General features: G+C 48.1%; 1 protein-coding gene across 9 annotated transcripts in view; it reads right to left on the reverse strand.

The window, feature by feature from the left end:
* Nucleotides 1-3,505: 3,505 nt before the first annotated feature.
* The window catches only part of LOC120906466 (moesin/ezrin/radixin homolog 1), a 38,477-nt gene continuing 21,576 nt past the window's right edge, over nucleotides 3,506-20,406 (reverse strand). For 6 of the 9 annotated variants that reach the window (XM_040318175.1, XM_040318177.1, XM_040318178.1 and 3 more), the window contains 8 exons: nucleotides 16,754-16,933; nucleotides 15,719-15,937; nucleotides 10,256-10,282; nucleotides 9,802-10,076; nucleotides 9,407-9,713; nucleotides 8,727-9,317; nucleotides 6,896-7,108; nucleotides 3,506-6,815 (listed from right to left, as the gene is read on the reverse strand). In XM_040318175.1, the coding sequence (XP_040174109.1) occupies nucleotides 6,651-6,815; nucleotides 6,896-7,108; nucleotides 8,727-9,317; nucleotides 9,407-9,713; nucleotides 9,802-10,076; nucleotides 10,256-10,282; nucleotides 15,719-15,937; nucleotides 16,754-16,933 (1,977 nt within the window). In that variant the 3' untranslated portion in view covers nucleotides 3,506-6,650. The remainder of the gene's footprint in view (nucleotides 6,816-6,895; nucleotides 7,109-8,726; nucleotides 9,318-9,406; nucleotides 9,714-9,801; nucleotides 10,077-10,255; nucleotides 10,283-15,718; nucleotides 15,938-16,753; nucleotides 16,934-20,406) is intronic. The other 3 variants (XM_040318179.1, XM_040318180.1, XM_040318182.1) reach the window with 3 other exon arrangements.

Raw genomic sequence — 20,406 nt, forward strand, 5'->3', positions numbered from 1 at the left:
TAGTGTCGAGCGGGGGGGGGGGGGTGCTTATTGTTGCATTAGGTTTTGAATCAAACACACTTCAATGGTTTGCTGGCGGAGGTGGGGTGGGTGTGCTCAGAACCCCTGTACTGGGCCCCTATAGTTTATGAGTCCCTTCATCCATGGGGCCCCTAACTAGCACAGAAGCTCTTGCTGAGACCACTGTACACATTGTTCTATATGCTGGACTTCCTTACACGGGGCCCCTACATTGACGGGGCCCCCCGCGGCCGCTCAGTCCGCGCACCGTTAAATCCGCCACTGGGGCTACAGCATTACAGGGTTTCCCCAGTCACTTTCGAATGTGCACATCATTATTCACCGGCTGCAAGATGCTTTTCAACAGCTTCTCGTCGTGTTGTATTTGCATTACAGTCTTATCCCGAGTTACGCGAATTTTTATTTTTGACAGTTCAGATGTCAAACCAGTAAAATGTTCTTCAAATAAATTGCAATTTGTCAAAAGTTTTAAAACTCGACAAAGACAGAAATGACCGAATTTTCTACACGAATTGCATTAAATTAATAAATTACATAAATGAACTAAATTCAATCAAAATTATTATTAATCTAGTAAGTGTTGACTGTAAAACGTGATATTTAACTTACGCGAAAATCCGAGATACGCGAACGTCTCCGGAACGCATTATTCGCGTAATCCGGGAAAAAAAATATAAAAAAATCAACTCAATCCAGCTTGAGACGTGTTGAAAATCATGCTGAAGATATGTTAAAATATGAATAACAACGTTTAAATTTGAAACTGACTTGGAAAACGCTGTATTAAAAACCGATGAATTTTATTTAGATGAACGTAGGTCGTTCGTTCTTTAGAAAGAACTGAACGAATCGTGCTCGGGTTCTGCTTCTTGGGACACACCTCTACTCCAAACACCAAACAATCACAACAAGACACATACGCAAGAAGAAGAGAACGAGAGAGATGGGTTGTGTTTTTTTATCTCAGTTGAACTCCAATTTAATTGTTTTATTTCCTTCCGTTCTTTTTTTCTTTCTTTCTTCACTTCGTTCGTGTTTTACACTCCTGTTTTTTTCTGTTTTAACGCCCCGTCGCCTACAACTTTGTAAGTTGGAGTGCGAAATATGTGTGTAGCGAAGAATGTTCGGGCAGAAAAATATATTGCGATTGCTCATCGGGCTCTCTTGGTGCATCATTTTGCCGTCCGGCGAAGAAACCGTTCTCGGAACGATACGATTTTGAGGGGCACTTGGTAAAGCTTACAGCACACGCGCTCTGTCCGGATGAATCGGGGCCACATTCCGAATGGGTGAAGCTTCTGAAGCATCTTCTTCTTCTTCTTCTTCCTCTTCTGTCCTACTATCGTTGCATCTATCACACAACCCGATGTAAATGTGTATATATTTATTCGCCCTACTGTTACGCTGTTGGTAGTTCAATATGAAAGTTCAATCGTTGTATACGCACGTGTACAAATTGTATATAAATGGGCTGCCTCGCGGCTAGAGGCTTTGCGGTTATGCGCTGAGCCGGTTGAGATAAGTCTTCTTTTGCGTGGATGTGATGCTGGCAGGAGGTGCGTGGCGTAATTTCCTCCGTTCCTTGCGCACTCATCACGCGCATCAATGAATGCACTTGCGGGTTTTATTATTTTTTAAAACCAAAATAAACCGAATATGGTTTGATGCGGTCTTGACTGGTTTTAAATTGCGCCATGCGCTTCCCTCCACTGTGATAAGTTTTGTGTACAGAGTACAACACTGTTGATTGCTTTTTGTTTTGCTAGACAATTAGAGGGAAATAAAATTCATAAAAAATATGGAAGAAAATCATAAACATACACACCAAACAAATACCTACCCCATAATGGAAGAAATACTGATAGGAAGAAATAATGAAACAGCACAAAACAGATACACCCAAAACCAAAACAAACGAGCAGACTCCAAAACGGATAGAACACAAACAAAGTTAGTAGAAACAAGGACTCGATTATCGAAATGGAAAGAGAACGAATGAACCTGTAAAACTCCTACCCTCTCTCTGACAATAAACAAAAAGGACAACCAAATCAGAAATGAAAATAATCCAGCGCACTCACTAGTAGCTCACTGCTTCTTCCGTTCTCACAAGCCAGAGTTTAAGTTCGTTAAGGCGAAAGAACAAACAAAAGGAAACCATAATGAAAATACACTCGTTTTCATCTAAGTGGCGCTCTGCTTCCCCGTATATGCATGCTGGACGCACTACTAAAGCTTTTCATCGCCCTTTGCGTCCGTGGCGTGTTTGCTTCCTCCTGAACGGGTTCCAATTTTCTACCTCCCCAAAAGTATTAGCAAATGTGCTTTCTCCCCCCATGCTGCGTACCTTCAGTCACCCTAGGTGGTTTTGCATGTTTCTATTTACAGTTCACAGCACATTAACTCGCTTTTCACCGGTGTTTTCTTTTGTTTCCTTTTCCTCTAAATTGTGGCATTTTCTTGCAACTTGTTTATCGCCATTTATCACGTTTGTCCCCTCCGTTTTTGTCTTTCATTACTTTTCTATACATTTAGAATTCTTCTTTGTTCGTTTCGTTGTTGTTACACATTCAACAAGGTACGTAAAAAAGTAATTGAGCAAAGTGAAAAAGAAAAAAAAAAACAAAAAAGATTGAATTAAACACAACCAAATGTACGATGTAAAAAAGAAAAATTATTAAAAATTCCCCTTTTTCTACCTTCTGCACACTTTGCAGCCAAATGTTTGCCATCCATCACCCGTGAGCTCGATTGACATACAAATTTGACCCGGGGGTATATCGTACTGAAGGCACCCGACTTTTTTTTTTTCTTCTTCTGTAAATTACTGCATTAGATATTGTGCTAACATTAGGCGCATGTGCATTTTCTAACACCGTCTTTCTTTGTGGCTGTATAGGAAACATATTTACACATGCACACACACACACAGCATGCGATCACGTATTTACCAAGGATGGGCTAGCTGTGATCATGAGAGCATTTTCTTACGTGAAATGAGCCTAATGTAATGGGAATTGGACTCTATAGCACCCTTGTTGCACAAATCCAATAGGAAAGTCCAGGAAGCCTGTCCAGGAAAGCGTGCCAATAGAGTCCAACAAGTTTCCAACACATGAAGTTCACTTCCAATAGGAAAGAGTCAAGGAAGTGTCCGACAACTATGAATACTCCTGGTAAACCCTGTAATGGTTCTGCTATCGCATTACGTCTACGTATTACTGGTCATAGCTAAACTTTGGCGCAAAGTAAAACGTTTGCGCATGCGCAAGAGAAGGCGTGCGCGCACGTGTGCATGTCAAATCTTGCTTAAGCTCAGCTTTGCCCCTGTGCAATGTTTTGTATCATGTTTTGTTACTACTTTGTGGTTGCATTCTGCATTCGATTTCATTCCTAGTTAGACAAGAGTATGGGTTTAATATGTGTTTTGTTCTACCTTGTGTTTGCATCATTTTGTATACAAAAACAAACAAACAAAAACCAGTCGACTTTCCCACATTCTTTATCCATTCGGTTTCTTGTTTAAATACAATAATACATTGCTATGCATGTAAAATGCGGAAATAATGCGTGAGGGGACGACTACGGCGCGCTGCTGTTTGGCAAGACGGTTCAACCGAACCTGTAATTCCAGCAAATTGGCGCACTGAACGCTTTTTCATTTCTGTTGTTGTGTTTGTTTGTTTTTTTTTGTCCCAATCCTTCGTTCTCTTCCATTTTTCAATTCAAGTCACTCGCTCTCTCGCTTTCTGTTTCTATTTTGTTTTTTTTTCTTCCCTTTTTCGCTCTTCGCGAATGTGTGTCTGTGTGTGTGTTGTAACAATTAATTGATTTTGCTGTTGCAGCTGTTATGTTGTTTTTTTACGTTTATATTCGTCGATTTTAATTCGATTTATTACATGAGCCACTACACCAAGGTTGCGCAAGGGGGAGGAGGAAGAGGAGGAAAGGGGGGGGGGTGATCAGAGAAGAATACACGCACTCACACACACACAAACAAGGTGTGCCGGGCAACGGATTCTAAACCAAAAACAAACTTAGGAAAGCATAATCATCGATCGAAAAGAGAGAAAAAAAAAACACCAGGACATCCTGCCCTGCTAGCGTGTCCTCCCCACCACCCCCTTTATCCTTCGGACCGACGGGGTTTTGTTTTCTCTCTCTCGTGCTGTGTGCTGTGTGTTCCCGGCAAGAAGAAGTTCGCTATTGCTTGAATACAGAAGACACGCCCCACTTTCCACCCATGTTTACAATTATTACACACACGCACACACACACACACACACACACACATACACACAAACATTGCTCTTGTAGTAATGAAGTAATAATAAAAGAAGAAAATAAAAAAATGGATATACTAATCATAACATAGATATATTAAAGAGGACACTGTCGTACCGGAAATCGAAAAGAAGCGCACTACCGGCCAAAAAAAAAATGGGAGGGGAAACGGGGGCGGGATGATATAAGAAGGAAAATACTTTTTTTATATATAGATTTGAACCAATTCCTAAAATCCGAATAACGTAACACACACCACCACACCCCTTTTTCTCTGCCTGGACACAATGCTGCTGCGGGGTGTTGCGCGGATAAAAGATCTCCGTGCTTTCTTTTCGTTCTCACACGCGCTGCTCTTATTACCTCCCCGATTAATACCAATCCCCTAACGATCCCTCGATATAATGTGTTTTGTGTATGTGTGTGTGTGTGTGTGTGTATTGTAAAGTTTGCTGCTTTAACTTTCATCTGGTTTGCTGTTGCTGTTTGCTGTATTAATAAACAATGCCTACTTTTGCCTCGTAACTAAATATATATTCATTTGTCCACATCCACTAGTGTGGCGTCTTCCGACTTGCTGCTGCGCTGGTTTTTCCCCAAAGCCATAACTACTACTGTTGGCCTTGCCGCCCGAGGGCTCCAGTGCCCAACTGTGTGCCATACCGCCACGTCTTCTCCTTGCTCCCTAATATACCCCGGGGGTGGTTGCGCGCACGCACACACCAATACTGATCCACGGGACGGATCATCGCCAAAAAAAGGAAGGAAATAGAGGGAGGGGGAAATAATATAGAAAAGAAAGATGGAACCAAAAAAAAAACAAAAACGCCATCACATAGGCGTTTTATGGTCACCAATTTCTACACCTGCTACACTGTTATCGCCTTACCATTACTACCATTTACTTCTTTATACTTCTGCCATTACCATTATCTCTCTCTCTCTCTCTCGGTCACACACACACATACGCATACTATCAAGTTTTTTTGCAGGACAAAACTGCCCATCGTTATTATTACGTAATTCTGCTCCCTAATCCTTTTTTTCCCAGCGCTAGTTAGGGACGCTTGCAGCAGCAAAAAAAAATCCATTTATCGTGATCAATAATGCCAATCATACCTTTGCTAGTCATTGAAAAAAACAAAAAAAAAATCTCCTCACACACAGAAACGCACACTAAAAATTGTGTATGTGTGTGTGCTATTTCTAAACTTTTTATGGGAAAGATAATGCACTTTTGCTTGAACGCTACACCTCGAGTGCAAGTTGCTAAGCTTCGATTGCGTGTACTTCACCTTACGAATTACATGAAACAGTATGTAACAATAAACACCAACCCACACCGACGAACGGGGGGGTTGGGGGGAATATGGGGGTCACGTGACCCAAATACAGAATTCAAATTTAACGCGCCGTTGGGATGCAATTTCGCACCCAACGGAAAATACGAGTTGCACACAATGTTGCGCGACGAGGCAAGTGGTGGATGCCAAAGAAGAAGCAGAAAAAGTATACAAAATATGTATGTGTGGATATGTGTGTGTGTGTGTGTGTGTTATAGACACAACAACTGCTGCACCTGCTGCTGCCGCCGCGTTGTCACTGTACGCATGCATCCTGTCGCTCCTCTCTTGTTCCCTCCTTGTCGCTGCCATGGTAATAGTAATAGTAACCCTAACACGATTGCCCTACCCTTTTGCTTGCCATAAGATTATCGTCCTACTAAGTAAATGTTGTGTTGCTTTTTTCGTGTTTTTGTTGTTGTTGTTGCCGCTGTAACAGACGCGAGCCACCGGTGTGTGGGCGGCACTCTATCATCACCACACCCCACCACACCACATGAAACGGAGGATTACAAGGGATTCGGAATAAGTGTCATTAGTGTCATACTGTATACTATATATGTGCGCGGGAGCATATTGGCTGTTGAGGGAGAGGGGGGAGGGGATTTGTTGTAGTGGTGGTGGTGGTGTTGTTGGTGGTAGTAATAGTGTAGTATATGCAACGCTTTCCTTCCACACAGAAAGCACGTGGCGCGCGTGCACACGTGGACCGCGTGCGCCTCCCTCATCATCGTCTTCTTCTGCTTCTGCTTCTTCCACACCACCATAAATGGAGGGGACACGAACGCACGCACGCACGCACACGTGGGAGGGATGGGAAGGGTTGTACGGGATTTATACTGCCACCACATATACCAGCGCAGGCGCATCATATTCTGAGAATCTGCGCGTGGGGTGTGTCTGCACTGTGTGTAATTGTTGCTTCTTCTCCTGTCTCTCTTTCTCTCTTGTTCTCTTCTCTTTCTCTCCCTCACACACACACGCACACTACTCTTGCGCTTTTTACATGTTCTCGAACTGGTCCACGCGGCGCTTGGTGTTGCCCTTGCGGATTTCGCGCAGCGTCTTGTATTTATCCCGTCCCTGGCGCACGTTCTCCCGGTGGATCTTGTCGTTCGGCGTCTCCATCGTGTCGTCGCGCGACAGTGCGAGGTCTTGCTTGAGGGCCTAAGGGGAGACGGGAGTAAGCAGTAAGTTAAAACGCTCCTTCAGTGCGCTAAAGAAGCGGCGCGTAGCGCCCCTCATACCTTCAGCTGGTCCTGCAGGCGCTCGTTACGCTCGGCAAGGGTGCGTCTCTCCTCGACCGGATCCTTGATGTGCTCGTCCGTGTCGAAGTCTTTGGAGAAGTCTTGCGTACCGTTCTCCCCATTGATCAGCTCCTCCTCGTTCTCCTCCTCCTCCTCCACGTGATGGTGCTTCGGGGTGGTGGTGGCGGCCTGCAACGCAGCAGCGGCCTCGTTCTGTGCGCGAGTTGATTTTTGTTGTTGGAAGCGGAAACGAAAACGAAAAAACTAGCTGAGTGACCATTTGGAGAGGAAAACTAACACCACACAAGTAAAATATTTGTTCTACGATGACAACAACCACCAGAGGCACAACATTTGAACACTGGGTGCTACTCTACTCGGTGAAATACTCGGTGTGATGCAGTGGTGGTGCACAACGTTTAGCAAAAACGCTTAATTTTGTTTTCGATTTACACAAAAAAAACCCTCCCCCTCATGCTGCTACGTCTCTCCTTGCCCTTCCCCTTTTCCATACTCCCTCTTCTCACCCTTTCTTCCACTATTATCCACACCACGCCACAACGTCTACTTCCCCCGCACGGTTGCAATCAATCCAATCGTTTGCCAATTTCGGTTTCACACGTGTGCTTGTCGCGTTCGCTTTTGTAACGGCTTTTCTTTTGAAATTAAACATGTTCTGTATATGATGTGTGTGCAGTGCTGCAAAATGTCATGAGCATCACGAGATATATTCGTGGCTCATTGCTGATACTCAATGAAAGTGCGTCATGACTGCGACATGCAAATGTTTGAGGCTAACCCGATACTCTGAAACACAAGCTGAGCTTAATGCCGTCACAAGCACAATGACTTAAACGAAGCTCAAATCAGCTCACGTACACAACTGAGATGATCAGAGATGAGACTCAAACAGTTGGAGAATCAATCACATGCTTGGTGACATTTTGTTTAACGCCCAACTCTTGGCCACTCACTTGGTCACGACATTTTCTGTCGGTGATCATCATGATATTCTTGGATTATACTTGGCGTGTAGTACCAAGCAGCAAAATGAGCATGCTTTCTCGCTCTTTCTGGTTTGATTGTCTGTCGGGTCAAACAGAGCGAGGGAAACATGCTCATTTTGTTTCATGGATCCACTCGCCTGCACCGTATATCTCCCATGACTATCGGGATGATCATCGACTGAAAATGTAGTAACCAAGTGACTGACCAAGAGTACACAAAATGTCACCTAGCATGTGATGGTCGCACCAATTGTTTGAGTCTCACTTCTGATCTTCACAGTAGAACTCTTGACGCTGACATTATGTTATTTCAGCCGGAATTTGTCATGATTATGTCAGTGACATTTTGCAGAACTGATCACAGTAAAAAAGTCATGACATAATGACTGACCAAGCGTTGGTCGCAAAAATGTCACAACAATCGTTTTGAATATCACCTCAATTGAGTACGTGACGCTGACATGACATTTTGTTTCAGTCAGAATTCGTCATGACATTGACACCGTGACATTTTGCAGCACTGTGTGTGTGTTAAAGTGTGTATATTAAAGTGCAAAAAAAACTCAGTGTTTAGAGAAGAAAAAAAAGACAGCAGATGTTTCATCAGCGATCAGTGTGGTAATGTTACTGCGGCGCTCGATGGAACGTTAGATTGATTTTGCCGGGGGTTAGCGAATGGTCAAGATGGTGTGTTTGTGTGACAGTGGGTGGTGGTTGTGAGAAAACAATAGAGAGAGAGAGTGAGAGAGATACAGTGAGACAGCGTGAACCGCTCGGATGTATGGAAAAGGGGAAGCGAGACAGAGAGACGGAGCGATACATACACGGCTGCCCTTGGCTACCTGTTTCCGTATCGCTTCCTCGACCTCCTCGTGCAGGCGCTTCGTTTCCGAGTCCTTGAGCGTGACCTCCTCCTGGATCTTCTGCATCTCGAGCTGCTTCACGCGGATCTCCTCCTCCAGCTTGGCCCGCTCGGTCGCCTCCATGTTCTTCGTCTCCTCCAGGCGCTGCATCATCTCGTGCAGCTCGTTCTGGCGCTGCTCGAGCTCCTCCTTCGCCGCCTGCACCTGGTTCAGCTGCTCCTGCAGCCGGCGGATCGTGTCCTGCGCCTCGCTCAGGTTCGCCTGCTTGCGCTCCATCTCCTCCTGCATCGAGCGGAGCCGGTCCTCGTACTCCTGCTGCTTCTTCTCGGCCCGCTCGCGCGCCGCCAGCGCCAGCTGCAGCTTCTCGCGCTCCTGCTGCTTGGCGTTCTTCTCGTCCCGGGCCTGCGCCTTCATCTGCTGCACGTCGATCGTGTCCGGCTTGCGGCGGCGCATGTACAGCTCGTGGTTGCCCATGCACAGCGCCAGGATGCGCTTGTTGATGCGGACGCGCGGCGCGAAAAACACGAAATCTGGCGCCTTCTTGTCGATCGGCTGGGATCGGTTGGGGGGATACAGGTAATACAAAGAAGGCAGAGGTGAATATCGAGTGTGAAAACAAGCTGGCACGCAGCAATAATTACCTTGATGATGAATTTACGATCGTTGAACGAGATGTTGCGAATTTCCGACCACGGGAAGCCGATCTTCGGCGTCAGCCGGTCCTCCTTCTCGTAGATGTTCAGCCCGAGCGCGTCGACGCCGAGCCACAGCTCCGTGCCCTTCTTGTTGCGGATCTCGAAGTAGTTCACGCCGTACATCTCCAGGTCCTGCGCGATCTTCAAGTACTCCATCATGGCGTCCTCGCGCAGCAGGCCGCGGTGCTCCTGCCACCAGGTGGTGATCGAGTTTTCCCACTCGTCCTTGGACATTTTGTGCTGGTCGATGACCCTGGGGAGGGGGGGGGAGGGGGAGAAAACCAGGTTAGTCGAGTTGTTTCGCAAAGGAGGAAAACAAACAGAGGGCCACCGCTCATTACCGTTGCGGGAGCAGTCGATCCTTGGCCAGGAAGCCGGGCACGTGGGTGCCCTTGTTGTAGTCGCCGTGGCGCGCCTGCACCGCGTACGACGCGAGCAGCACGGACGTTTCCGGCGGGCAGTAGATCTCGTCCGACAGGATCGCGTTCTTCACCTGCAGGTAGAACAGGCGCAGCGTGATGTCCTGGATCAGCTCCTCGGCCACGTCCTCCGGGTAGAATTTGGCACGAAACTTGAACAGCAGCGGGTCACCCTTTTGCACATCTTGGCTCATCACCTGTACCGGGGGGGGGGGGGGGGGGAGGGGGGTTGGGAAGCAAACGGCGATTAGTAAAGTAAATGAGTAAAATAGAAAAAAAACTGAAGTAAATTGAGTTCGGTATCCTGCTCTCCTCGCTTCGGAAAGCGATTGGGTTTTGCAGAGAGACGGTGCACGCGTGTGTGTGATGATGTTACCCATTTGGAAAACGGCGTCGACCCTGTCTTTTCTCGCACAGTTTCACAAACAACACACGAAGAAACACAGCAGACGCGCGCGACCGGAGAGAAAAGGGCAAACATGCAGCATGCAGGGAATATATAAAGAAACGTAATTAAATGAAAACACTGTACAGTGGGTGGGGTTGTGGTGAGTGCAGTTACCACAAGTGGGGAGGAGGTTTTTATTATTATTTATTATTCAAGTAGAAAATAGAGATCGAGAGAGAGTGAGAGTAAAAAAGAGATTTTAAAACTGTTGGAAAATACTACAACCACACAGTTTTATCAATGGAGAAGGTCTGTGACGGAAACGGGCGCTAGAACGAGGCCTTGAAGCGAATTGCTCTGCCCGGTTTGCGTCTCGTTTCCTTTCCCTAATCATCCAACGGTAATTGCAACTGTCAGTGAGACGACGAACCCGCTTTCTGGTTTTAGGTAATTAACTCAAGTGAGGGCGGGCTTTAAAAATATACCCACAAATCACCCCCAGAGACAGTGTGGGAAACCATGGGAAAAATGGATGTTGCAAATAAGATGCGAGCCACAACACACATACTGCGGGCATGGACGGGGTCTCCGGGTGCCGGTGCAGAGACGATCTCACCTAAACGTACACCCCTGCGTGTGCGTTCCTCTCCTCCACCTTTCTCTGCACGCATTTGTGCTGAGTGTGTGTGTGTGTGTGTGGTTGAAGCGTCGTTGTTGGCGGAGTTAATTACGACGATAACGATAATGTTGATAACGCTAATGTGAGACCATGCCCAGGGTTCGGTGCGGTACTTTGGCACGGTGTTGTGATTAGCGCACAACTCCGGCAACTCCGGAAGGTTATAATACGCCGCGGATGTGTGGGACCAACACACAAAAAAAAGCAGAAAAAGAAGCAAATGTGCACGACGACGGCCTAAAATTTAGCGGGACGCATTTCGCTTCCCCCCGGGCCAAACAAACAGTGGGATGGAATCTTTACTATTTGCGCGTTTTTGTTTGCTTGCTTGCCTGTCCCGAAGCGCGCGTGCACAAGGTGCCTCTCACAAGAGGCGCGAAACGGTGGGTGGGTGCTAATGCGTTGGCAGCAATTTGCGCGACCAGCTTCGCCGAACAAGAGAGGCTGCAGTACAAAAAGGGGGGTGCTGAAGGGTGTTGGTTGGCGTGACTCAAGGGAAGAAAGAGAAAGAGAGAGAAATAGTCAAATAATGGGAGGAAAAAAACGTTAAATCAACAGTCTGTGTCACGTGCTCGGCACTCTGCGTGCGGATGATGCGCGTACAGCAGAGACGATGGTCCAAAATTGCGCAAGGCTACTTTAGAGGGTTTTTTCTATCTTTTTTGGGAGAAACGGCAAAAAAGAACGACATCACGACATCATCTCCACAGCACATGCACCCAGACACACTGATATATTAGAGCGTTAATGTACCACCGCTCCATGATGAAGCTGGTGCCTACACGCGCTAAATGTTAATTAACACAATTAACCAAAGCCAGCGGCAGACAGAGACGTTGGGTTTTTGTGTGTTCAAAGAGCCACCGTAGTCACTAAACCTGACCGGGGCAAGACATCCCGACCGAGGGGGGAAACATACAGACGAAAGAGTGTGGCACACTTGATGGAATAATTTCTTCCTCCTCTCGGTTCAAGGGTCAAGGAGGGCGGCAGTGCTAACGAGAGAGAGGTTACCATCTGTAAGTGAGTGTCTAAAATAAAACATATTCTTCCTTTGCCTTGAAACATATCTGCGCACGCTTAGCAACAACGATGGCATCATAGATATGCGTGTGTGTGTGTGCGCCCACCCTTCTCCAACGTTATCTTCCACGCTCGTAGTACTCGTACGCTGTGTGTTTTTTGTCCTTATCAGCCGTGGCAGTAGTAGTAAAAACAATGTACCCGCCGCACCACTTTAAGGTGACTTTTTTTCTTTTTCCTTTTCTATGCTACGCATTCTTTTCGTTTTGTTTGATGTGCGCGCAGGGGGGGGGGGGAGTTTGGGGCCTGGGGTCTCTTTTTCTGCCTCAGGGGGGCAGGCAGAGAGTGCCATGTGTACGGGCAGAAGGATCTCGTCGCATCTGAAGTCTGTGTTGCCTCGAAGTGGACTTTGAATTGCCTTTAGGTTATGATGCGGTAGAGAGGGGAGAGCGACGCAATAATTCCGAGTAGTGATGTGTAAGATTGGCAAAAGTCCGTGGTAGTTCGGAATCGTCTGGAGCCGTCCGGAGTTGTGCGGAATCATCCAGAGTCTTGCAGAGTCCAAGTCGTCCGGGTCGGTGTTGTTTGGAGTCGTCTGGAGTAGTCTGGAGTCGTCCGGAGTTTTCTGGAATCATCCAGAGCCTTCCAGAGTCGGAGTCGTAGTCGTCCGGAGTTGTCCGAGTCGGTATTGTTCGGAGTCGCCTGGAGTTGTCCGGAGTCGTCCGGAATCATCCAGAGTCTTCCTGAGTCGGAGTTGTAATCGTCCGGAGTCGTCCGGAATCATCCAGAGTCTTCCAGAGTCAGAATCTTAGTCGGCCGAAGTCGTCCGGATCGGTGTTGTTCGAAGTTGTCTGAAGTCGTCTGGAGTCGTCCGGAGTTGTCCGAAGTCGTCCAGAGCCTTCCAGAGTTGGAATCGTAGTCGTCCGAAGTCGTCCGGATCGATGTTTCTGGGGTCGTCTGGAGTCGTCCGGAGTCGTCCGAAGTCGTCCAGAGCCTTCCAGAGTTGGAATCGTAGTCGTCCGAAGTCGTCCGGATCGGTGTTTCTGGGGTCGTCTGGAGTCGTCAGGGGTCGTCCGGAGTCGTCTGAAGTCGTCTGGAGTCTTAAGAGTCTGAGTCGTAGTCGTCCAGAGTCGTCCGGATCGTTCGGAGTCATCTGGAGTCATCTGGAGTCGTCCTGAATCATCCAGAGTCTTCCAGAGTCGGAGTCGTAGTCGTCCGAAATTGTCCGGGTCGGTGTTGTACGGAGTCGCCTGGAGTTGTCCGGAGTCGTCCGGAATCATCCAGAGTCTTCCAGAGTCGGAGACGTAGTCGTCCGAAGTCGTCCGGATCGGTGTTGTTCGGAGTCGTCTGGAGTCGTCTGGGTCGTTCGGAGTCATCTGGAGTCGTGCGGAATTATTCAGAGTCGAAGTCGTAGTCGTGCGAAGTCGTCCGGGTTGATGTTGATGGACTCCGGACCACTCCAGACTACTACGACTCTGACTTTGGAAGACTCCAAACGACACCGACCCGGACAACTACGACACCGGATGACTCCGACCTGGAACGATTGGTTCCCATTTTTCAGGAGTCGGAATCGAACTAACAATAATCGGAGTTGGCTCGAAGTCGAGGTTACGCTCCAGAGAGCACATCACTAATTCAGAGAGCTATCAAATAACTGATCGAGGCTGCAACATATGTACACTGGTGTGTCTCCACGGATCTGCCTAGGCTAAGATCAAAACTCATTTGCAATCCATCATGCGCCACATGTGTGGCTGTGTGTGTGTGCGCGCGCTTACGTAATTGACACAGGGCTATCTATCTACGATTGCTATTTAATTACCTCGCTTACGACACCTCTTGGTGTGCCACAGCTAACGGGAACGGGGGTGGGGCAGTACACAACCCTCCCCCCTCATCGCTTGCTTTACCAGTAGGGCGGGCACACGTGGTACGAGTGGAATTCTTCCTCAGTGCTGCAGCGTGTACGATTGGTGTTGTTAAAAGGGTTACCTTTGCTATTACAAAATATACTATTACTTCTTATTCTGACCGTTTTGTTCGTCAGCCACTATTTCTAGCCCCCTATTGCAACAATGTATCATCTTCGCACGTTGCAATTGCGTCATGAGGGTGGTGCTAGTGAACAAAAAAAATGTTTTCGATCTTGCCACCCGATCTGCGAGCCGGTCACCGATATTGCGAGAGAGGGAAAAAGAGAGAGGGAAAAAGAGAGAGAGCGTCACGTCCGCCTGGGGGCAATTCAACCCTTTCATTCCAGAGGCAACGCGAGCCAATTGCGTCAACTCTCGCGCAAGCTAAAAGTAGCAGTAGAAAAAACACAAAAACCAGTATTACAGACACGACGATGCTGTCACTGGGGAAAACAGCACCCAGCAATAAAAAGCACACACATAGAAGGGAGATGAAATTGATGAACGCTTATCGTAAATGATTCCCAGCACAGCTCTGCGGAAGAAATCACCGGATGCCACTGCATTGTTTCCCCAGCCCTGCGGCATGCGAATGGGAGAGCGCGCTCATTAATGTTGGATGACGAGGACACAAAGCCTACAACATTGCATCAACATAGAGAGAGAGAGCAATGTGTGACTCGTTTTTATGTCCAAGTTGGCACCCTTGCTCGGCTCGATTAGTAATGGGAAGGAACCGGGCTCTGCGGCTCGGTGAATCACGCCGCTTCTTAAGAAGCGATAAACCTTGATACCCCCGCGCAGGGAGGGCCAGCGGAAACGTTTGTAAATATTTACCACTAGAATAGGGCAGAGTGTGTGTGCTGGTTTTTTGTTGTTGTAATTGCAAGAAGAACGCTTGCCAGCAAAACACGCTGATGGTGCTGCGCACAAACGATTTGTCGGCGGCGTGGGACACGCAGTTTACTGCTACTACGGGGGACCATGCGCAATCGCAAAAGGCAAATCCAATGATCCAATTTCGGTTCCGGTCGACTTGTTTTACACACAAACACACACACCAAATGCTCTTTAGCACTGCTCCGCTCGTTCGTTTGTACAGAGTTTTGTGGTTTTGCTACAGTGCTTTAAACTTTGGTGTTCCACTCTCTGCCGGGTGATGATGACGTACAGCAACCTGCAGTACCAGAGAGAGAGAAAGGGGGGGAGCGCTCCCCGAAGGAGCGCAGGAGCATTTTGTGCGGGAAAAAACACAAACACAAAACCGGCGTGTAGGCAGCCAGAACGAACGAAACCCATATGGCCCACACTAGAGGCAATCATTGCTGCTACGCGCGGCGTCTGGCGTCGGAGAGCGATCGGAAAATATTTACAGTAGTTACACACACACACACACACACACACACACATAATGCACTGGAAAGATCGTGTGTTTGCCAAATATGCATTTAGAATCGGGCGATGATGCAAATGCAAACATACAAAACCGATTACGGGGTACCACCCCTCAACGCTTCGCCCGTGCGCTTGCTGCGAGCCAAGTTGTCGTTTGAAGTGCTGCTGCTGCTCGTGGGAAGGAGACGGAGGGCGGTGATGGTGGTTGTCTTCTACGCGTTGCTAAGGTCAGTCATTATTGACTTATAGTTGCGCTTCTGACATCACTTTTTCACTTTAGAATCCTGCTTGAGTTGGCCCTTTTTGTTCGCCGCTTTTTTACTCGCTCTCTCTCACTCACACTGGCATGTAATGCCACTTGATGGGAGTACTGCGGGGAAGGAAGGGATGGCACACACTCCCGGCACAGCGACCGGTACACCTCCACTGCCACCTTACCAGATCGTCCTCGTCCGAGTCTGAGTCACCGTCGAGTGTGTTGGACGAGGAGGACATGACCTTTGACCCGTTCATACCGCTGCCACCATTACTGCTGCTGCTGCTGCTGTTGCTGCTGGTGGTCAGGCTGGAGCTCAGCAGGCGGTGATGATGCTGCTCAATGTTGCGCTTGATGATTTTGCCGATCTTTTTCATATGCTTGCAGATGACGTTTTCCGGCTAGCCAAAAGGCACAAAGCAGAAGAGGGCTCTCTCATTAAAATAAACGATGCGGAGGATCAGGTGGAACGATGCAGGATACTTCTCTAAGTAGAGCTAGCCACTGGAGCACTAGGCGCAAGGAGCAAAACAAAACAAGAGTATTGGCAGCAGCCCTAAGAAAAAGCGAAAAAAACCAACATACAGCTACTAGCAGCAATTGCAAGCCCGCGAGTTTCCCCACAGCGCACCGCTTTTTGTAATTCTAATCAGCAGCGGCAGCAGGCCGGGTTTGCTTTCTTGAACGCGCACGATGATCTCACCAAGAGCCTAGCCTGGAAGCAATACGTGCCGCCGCCAGCGTTTTCCCTCGCCGATGGCCTTTATGCCGTACACACCATTTGACATGCCATTGCTAACTTCTCCCTCCTTCTTATCGCGCTTCCCGACGACACTACTTGACGGACGACATACATACTTCACCCTCAACCCGCCATCAGTGTTGTCGAGAGGGGGAGAGACGAGAAGGGGGAGGGGGAGTGAAATTGCTAATAGCCATCGTCACACCGGGGAAGGAGAGCTGGATGATGGTGTTGGAGGCATTACGACACCGAGCAGCAAACGACAAACAACAGTACCGTGGAAAGAGTAATTAGGCTGCGACCAATTCTAAAAATCGATTCGTCTGGCGGATACGAGAGGTTTTGATGGCATAACACACGAGAAAAAAACAAATTACCTAGCGATAACAACTCTCACACACACACGCATACAACTAGCATCCTAAAAGAAAAGAACAATACAAAACAAGCTCGATTGTGTTCGCAAATGTGTTACCTTTTTGTACAGCTTGATCCACGTGTTATCGCCCTTGGAGTCTGTGTACTGTAGCCCGAAGAACCAGACCTCTCGCAAACCGATCGTCTTCACGACCTGATCGAACAGCTGCTTGCCTGTGGTGCCCTGCTGGATCGCGAACTCCAGCTCCGCGTCCATCGTCGTGACGCGCACGTTCATCTAATGGGGGAAGAAGAGAAGCAAGGGGAAAAAACAAATTTAGCAAAAAGTGTTCATGGACATCTCGGTAGCTAGTAGGAGTGACAAAGCAGCAGCCCCTTGGGGAGCAGCCCCTTGGCGAGGAGCCCCGTTTATAGATAGTGCGCGAGAGCAAACCATCACGTGCTGTCGTGTTGTCCACCCGACACGCGTGTGGCAAGCCGAATTCGTTAGGACAAATCATAATTTAACTCATTGCTAAGATGCGAAGCAAAACAGCATAAAAAGCGTCTGAACTAGTGATGTGACGCTCTCTGGAGCGCGCCCACGACTCCGATCCGTCTTCAACTAGTGTTAGTCCAATTTAGACTTGGGCAAAATGAGAACCACTGCCTGGAGTCAAAGTCATCCGGAGTCGTAGTCGTCGGAGTCAGAGTCTTTCGGGGTCGTCAGGAGTCGTCTTTAGTCGTCAGCAGTCTTCAGGAGTCGTCTGGAGTCGTTCGAAATCGTCCCGAGCTGCCCGGAGTCGTCCCGAGCTGCCCGGAGTCGTCCCGAACTACTCGAAGTCGTCACGAGTCATCCGGAGTCCTCCCGAGTCATCCGCAGTCGGTGTCGGTGTTGTTCGGAATCGTCTGGAGTTGTCTGGAGTTGTCTGGAGTTGTCTAGAGTTATCTGGAGTCGTCTGGAGTCGTCTGGAATCGTCCTGAGTCTTTCGGAGTCGTCTGGAGTTGCCCGGAGTCATCCCAAGTTCCCGGAGTCGTCTGGAGTAGTCTGGAGTAGTCTGGAGTCGTCTGGGGTCGTCTGGGGTCGTCTGGAGTCGTCTGGAGTCGTCTGGAGTCGTCTGGAGTCGTCTGGTGTCATCTGGAGTCATCTGAAGTCGTTCGGAGTCGTCCCGAGTCGCTCGGAGTTGTCAAGCGTCGTCTGGAGTTGTTTGGAGTCGAAGTCTTGTGGAGTTGTTTGGAGTCGAAGTCTTGTGGAGTTGTCCGGAATCAGCCAGAGTGGGAATCATCCAGGGCCGTCCGGAGTCATCCAAAGTCACCTGGAGTGGGAGTCTTCCGGAGTCTACCGAAATCAGAGTCGCTAGGAGTCAACCGGAGCTGTCCGGTGCAATGCTCTTGTGAACATATATTTCATTTCGTTGTGTTTTTTGCCTTATAAATTGCGCGTGTACTTCACACACAGGCCTTTGTTTCGAAGGCCCACTCCGAAGACTCCGAATTCTGGCGATTCCGGACAACTCTGGACAACTCCGAACGGCTCCAGACGACTCCGAACGACTGTTGGAATCGGATCGGAGTCGATTCCGTATGCTTGCCAACTAAAGCCATCACTAGTCTGGACCTTCACTCCACAACGCTCTTCAATGCGCTTGGTCCTTTATCTTTTCGCGCGATAAATTTGGTGCCACAGGTTGCGCAACGTGGGCCCCACAATCTGACACGCCACACACGTAGACGCAACCACCAGACCATTCTTTAGTGGAATTGTAAGCAGAAACAAAGCAGGTAAGATAAGCAGGAGCTAACACAGGTCCCCGCCACCTTCAACACCACACTGGGACGTTGATGATGATGACTTTATCATCTTCATACTTCTATAATCATGTGTTCTTGTGGCTTTTGCTGCCTTCATCCAGGCGGTAATCACTCCATGACCTAGTGGTCGTACTACTAGAGGGGCCCCTTTAGTGTGTGGAGTTTGACTAGAGCAGTTTGCCACACAGAGGATTATGCACATTTTTTTATTATAATTGCAGAAAGATTAGAATTCTAGCAATGTGCTTCCGTGCGCATCCTTGACATTGAATCGCAACATCGCAACCGGCTTTCAGCCATCGGGCTCGAACGAATTGATATGCGCTGGATCGCACCCCGTTGGTCGCATTGCGGATCGCTACATCACCCTGGTACCAACGCACAAATGACACCGTATACGTGTTGTGCATGCAAATTCCATACCAATGAGCCGCGACCGGCTTTTGCGCTACATGCCCCAACACTGCTGCTTGCTTGAAGGATTTTTGGAGATCCTGCCTGGTATGCATGCTAATCGATGACCTCCTTTCGTTTCTTGGCGAAGGCGACAGAGCCCAGGAGCTCATCTAAGTTCTCTAATAAACTGCTCCCTTTGTGACCTTTGTGTCCCTCTTGTGACCAATTTGTGTGTGTGTGTGTGTGCTGGAAACGGTTCTAAAAACCAGAACCGCTTTTCCTAATGTACACCAAAACACTATAGCCACTGCACTCGCACGCGGTCGTTTCGCACTAGGGACAAGTAATCGATCGAAACGGTCACTGCGGGAGGGGAGGTTGGGGGAGGTGTTTCAACGGACGGCGATCCCCTGGTCAACCATAATAGGGTAGATTACGCGTCAATCCAATTACGGACGCATATTGGCAGACATACACACACACACAATTGGTAACATGACTGGTTTGTTCTCGCTTCTCGGTCTCAACCTATTCCCACACGGTCAACTAATCCTGCAGCAGTAGCAGCACGTGTGGCACATCTCCTCCTCCCTCCGTGTGGTGCAAAGGATGAGGGGAAGGGGAGAAGGGTCGAACTTTGCTGCACTCCTCCGTCTCCCTTTGACCTGTTTAAGCGCTGCCGAGCGCTCCCTTTGCATTTCGGAGGCACCAGACCTTGAGGAACTCTCCCGGGCAATCGGTTCTAACGGTCAGAGATTAAACACACACACACACACACACACACACACACGCACATAGGTCCCATTGGACCCCAACCATTGGACATTGGACTAAATAATGCAGCACATTTCGGCTTGTCAATGTGAAAATAGATTAATAGATTGATGTTTCCCCCCTTTAGCCATTTTGATTGTTTTTTTTTTGTGGCAGGAGGAAAAATGAAGGGTAGAAGTCAAAACCAAGCGTAAAATTGGTAGAGATTTTCAAATATTGTTAACTGGGTAAGAAGAGCCAGCGAATGTTGCTGGTCAGTAAATTTTTGAACCTCAACACATTTTAACGTATTTTACACGCGATGACCCGACGGTCGAATGTATAAACGTGTCAGCATTAAAACAATGGTACCACCGGATGGAGTTCAATTCTCGTCTCGGATTCTCGCTCTCTAACAGCTACTTTCTACGAAGGAAAATTAAATATGCACCATTGGTGATGCGACACACAATTTCTTCGTAGAAGCGACCTTTCTTTCGTGATAAGTGAAGGAATTAAACCAGTAAATAGCATTAGTAAACCTAAGTAAGGCTAATATGGGACACACTATCACGTTTACGGACTTGTTACAATTACAAGTCCCCAATCTGGTTATCTGATAGTTAACCCACGATTTCGAACCAACGGGTGATGATGATACGAACGAATGATTTATCGCCCAAATATGTCTCCCACTGCCGGCTGGCACACGACGCCTATCGTCGCCTTCACGTTCGCCCTCATAATATGAACTTTATTGTGGCACCCCGGAATAAAACGGGCCCAAGGTTACGAACGGGGCGCGGCTCT

The sequence above is a fragment of the Anopheles arabiensis genome, chromosome X, assembly GCF_016920715.1.
Source record: "Anopheles arabiensis isolate DONGOLA chromosome X, AaraD3, whole genome shotgun sequence".
Taxonomy (NCBI): Eukaryota; Metazoa; Arthropoda; class Insecta; order Diptera; family Culicidae; genus Anopheles; species Anopheles arabiensis.